At 43.5% G+C, this 4,204-nt stretch overlaps 1 protein-coding gene across 1 annotated transcript; it reads left to right on the plus strand.

Moving 5' to 3' along the window:
- The first annotated feature begins 6 nt into the window (after positions 1 to 6).
- On the plus strand, positions 7 to 3,447 carry TMEM69 (transmembrane protein 69). The gene is made up of 3 exons (XM_005423173.2): positions 7 to 115; positions 594 to 656; positions 1,285 to 3,447. Exons 2-3 carry the CDS (start codon positions 612 to 614, stop codon positions 2,002 to 2,004), a joined length of 765 nt encoding a protein of 254 aa, XP_005423230.1. The 5' UTR covers positions 7 to 115; positions 594 to 611; the 3' UTR covers positions 2,005 to 3,447.
- The last annotated feature ends 757 nt before the right edge of the window (positions 3,448 to 4,204 follow it).

Here is a 4,204-nt window from a genome sequence, read left to right on the forward strand (position 1 = left end):
CGCTCCCTTCGCCCTCCAGCAGGCAGTTTGGCTGCCGGAGCCGCCTTTCTCTCCCGGCGCAGCAGGACCGGGAACTGCGGAGCCAAATCCGGGGCGAGCCGCCCACGTTCCCCGGGTGAGTGTCGTACCCGGGGGAAGCTCACCCACAGCTTGCATGGGATGGCTTTTCTGCTCCTCTTTTTATTAATGTTCGCTTTTCCCGCGCATGAGGAAATGCTCCTTTGCAAGCTTTGTGAAGCCATTTATCCGTTGAAGAGGGAATGATCCATGAACGGGAAGTCATCACCTGTCCCCTGATACTCAGTTTTTTAACTAGCAATTGTTCTTGCAACAGTTAATACAACTTTAGAATTTCCGTTCATAGAGCTGCTTGAAACGAAGCATTCTGCACTGGGGAAGTACTGATTGAATACATATGTAATATGCATATATATATATATATATATATATATATGTATATATACATATTTCTTTAAATATATACCTGTAAGACTCTTGCATTTGATAATTGTAGACTGTGACTGAACTTTGAGCATCAGACCAACTCAGTGATTCATTGGTTTCAGACCTTCTTCTGAATTTTTCTGTTTTAGGACATTGAGAAAACAAACATGTTTCCTCTCATACAACGATGCTGCTTCAACACACCTTTCAAAGTAAGTTACTGAAGGCTTTTTTTGCTGATTTTATTTTAAATAAAATAGCAAAAGATAGGACTGCAGCTTTGGAAAAAAGGTGGCTTCCAAGTTGGAGTGTGTCATTCAGCTTTTCTGGAATAGTTCATCGTTTCTACAGCACTTTTAGGCAAAGCTATTTCTTTTATAAAATAGCTTTGCTTTTTGAGATTTAGCTCAGATTTAGAATAGCTTTTTGAGATTTATTGTCTCAATGTATTTTTTTCCTATCACTTCTTGATGGGAGTAGTGAGGGGACAGTAGCTGATTTCTGGGGTGACCTTATCCTGCTTCTATATGGAACTACTTTATATTTTACTCTGAAAAGGACTGATATATCTTCAAACTGCCTAGAGAATGTGTGGGGAGGGATAGGTGGGCACTGAGTAAGCTTTGCTTGTGTACTCTGGAGAGCCCAGTTTCTCTTCATCAGCTGCATTGGGTGCCTTCATTAGTTTGGTTAAAACCACTTGAAATTCAAAAGCAAAGACAGCTGTAGTGTGACCTGAGCTGGAAAACCACTTGGTACAATATACAGGAGGTAGTTTAGTTACCTGCAGGTCTGTAAGCCTGCACTGTGCAGTGTTGAGAACAAGTTTTGTGCTTGCAGCTGCAGAAGTTACCTGGTGCCAGTGTGCTGCTCCATGGCAGGAACAAGACAAGCTGCTCCTCCTTGGCCCTCCTCCAGCTGCAGAGGGATGCACGGCCTCTCTGCACACCTCTGAGCCTCCAACCAGCAGCAGGTTACACAGCCCAGCTCCGGCCTTTCCACACCTCTCTCTCTGTCTCCAAGAAGAAAACCCCTGCAGAATCTGAGGAACAATCACAGGAGAGCCCGGGATCACTGAAGGATTGTCCCAAGCCAGCCCTTTACCTGAGCCTGGGGGGACTGATTCCCTTTGTGGCCGTGCCGCTGGCCATGGCCTCGCAGGGCTCCTACTGCCCAGAGCTGGCCTTTGCTCAGGTCACCTATGGAGCTGCCACAGCCTCCTTCCTGGGGGGCATGAGGTGGGGCTTTGCCCTCCCAGAAAACAGCCCAGCCAAGCCAGACTGGCTGAACCTGGCCAACAGCACAGTTCCTGCTCTGCTTGCCTGCCAAGCCTTGCTTTTCAAAGATGTCACTCAGGGAGCACTCATGCTCACGGTGGCCTTAGGGATAGCGCTGCATTATGACATTTCCCTTCTTCCTACTTACCCCAGGTGGTTCAAAATACTGAGGGTAGTGGGAACAGTGGTGATGATATCATCCCTGTTGGCCACTGTGGCACTGAAAGCTTTCTTAGAAGGGGAGCAAAGTGATGACAGAAAAAACCAGCAGAACATAAATTAATAAATTCGTAAGGAGAAGCTGTTGTCTGCTAATAAGGTATTTGTATGGAGTTCCAGGAGAAATAAAGACTGATTTGTGCTTAGAAGTCATATGATGGCAGGGATCAAGATGCTTATTCTTGAAGCAAAATGATTTTCCAACTGATTTGAAGCTAGTTCACGAGGGAAGTATTGTAAATAGCAATTACTTCCAAGGCAAGCACGAGTCTGTCCTTATCTGTAGAACAAAGAATCACTCTTGAATGAGATGTTGCTGCTCTAGGAATTTAGAATGGAGGTTCAAAATGACATGGGTATGAATTACTCTGTGCTGAACTGTGAAAGCATCTGGTTTGACTGTAATGTGTGATCATGTTCTGAGGCGGGGAAAATAACAGTAACAAGGTGAAAGCACTTCTAGTTTGGTGTTTAAATAGGTAGCAGAGAATGATGCAGAAGCACATTCTACTCAGTTGCTGTGTTGTGGAGGAACAAGACTCCTATTTCACTCCTATTTTCAGAGGAGGTGCTGAAAATCACAGGATCACAGAATGGTTTGGGTCAGAAGGGGCCTAAAAGATCATCTCATTCCCATCCCCTGCTGTACCCAGGGACACCTTCCACGAGGTCAGGTTGCTCAAAGCCCCATCCAGCCTGGACACTTCCAGGGATGCTGTGTGAGGAAGTGCTCAGTGTGATGTCAGGTAAGAAAGGACAGGTGAGGTTTGTTTGCAGTGGCAAGCCAATGTCAGCACTCACCTGAAATGTGTCATTCAGCTGCTGTGCTGGAGTGGGGAAAAGCTGAAGAGGAAGCTTTGTATGGCTGACAAGGTGCCACAGGAGAGGGAAGGTCAAATTCCTGCTCAGGCTTACTGAAATTAAAAAGGTTATTTGAGCCACCTGTTCCTAGGTTTTGTCTGGATTTAGGGCTGCCTGACAAAGGAAGCTGCGTGCAACACAGCCATAAAGATCTGCCATAATCCTAAATTAGAGGACTGTTAACTTATGCTGTGACACAAGGACTCAAGTACTGGCACTAAGGGATCAGATAATGGGACTGAAAGTAGCTTCTCCCTCCTAAGAATCTGTACATTTGGACAGGTGCCATTGGGCTCGTAGGTAGCCTGCAAACCCTCCATGATGGGTCTATTTCTGAAAGCACTACAGAAGCATATGCTCTCTCTACTGAATTCTTCCTAGCACATCATTTAGTGGAAGATATAACCTAAGTCACATGGATTTTCTTTTTTGTGTCTACTACCTCAGGAAACCTATGAAATGGGATGTGGGCATATTTCTTGTAAGCTTTTTATCAGAAGTATTTAAGTACAGTGTAAGTTGCAGAAAGAAAGCTGAAAATGACATCCATATGTGGTCTTAGGACCAGATAATCCTCATAGTTCTGTTAAAGCACTGTTCTTCATTGTTGTTCTACACCAAATAAAGCACATGTTGTCCCTTAAAATTTGTTACCTGTTCATTTTGCAAAGAACAGATGTTTAAGAAACCTGCCTGTCCTGGAGATGAACCGTCTTGTATGATGTTGCTGAAACAGCAGCTCTGTACATCAGCCTCTCCCTTTTGCAATCTGTTAACAATTTTATGTTAAAAATATATTAAGCAATTATGGGTATCAGTTGCTCTATGCTGAATTATGAAAGTACCCTATTAAACAAAATATTTCAGAGCTTTTTCAACATAAAGGAAATAAAATGGAGTTTGTGAATGAAAATGGTTTTTCTATTCCTTCTTACTTGGGCATGGCATCTTTTAAGATGGGTCCAGAGAAGAGTCCTGTCTTTGGCTTCATTAGGTAAAAGAGGTGCTGAGGATCAGAAACCATAATGAACCAGCTTCAAAGTTTCATTCAAACACAACAGAATCAGTTACAAAACCTGGAGAAGGTAACCTCAGACAACTGCAGCTTCCCTCAAGCTCCATTAAACCAGGAAGTTTACAGGTAGGGATCAGAGGTAAACCTAAGGTAGTTCCCAAACAAATAAAATACAGCTAAGCTATTGTTTCTCAAACAGTTCCAAGAGGGATCCTGAAATACAAAGAAGAAAGACTAAAATATTACCTGTAATTTCATCCCACAAAGGGCTGAATAGAGCTGGCAAGACAGTTAGATTCCCAAGAAGTTTGAGTGATTTTACATTGAGAAGAGAAATACATGAGTATTTTACTGCAGAAGTGCGTTACTTCCACCACTCAAATAGTCA

The sequence above is a fragment of the Geospiza fortis genome, unplaced genomic scaffold, assembly GCF_000277835.1.
Source record: "Geospiza fortis unplaced genomic scaffold, GeoFor_1.0 scaffold333, whole genome shotgun sequence".
NCBI lineage: Eukaryota > Metazoa > Chordata > Aves > Passeriformes > Thraupidae > Geospiza > Geospiza fortis.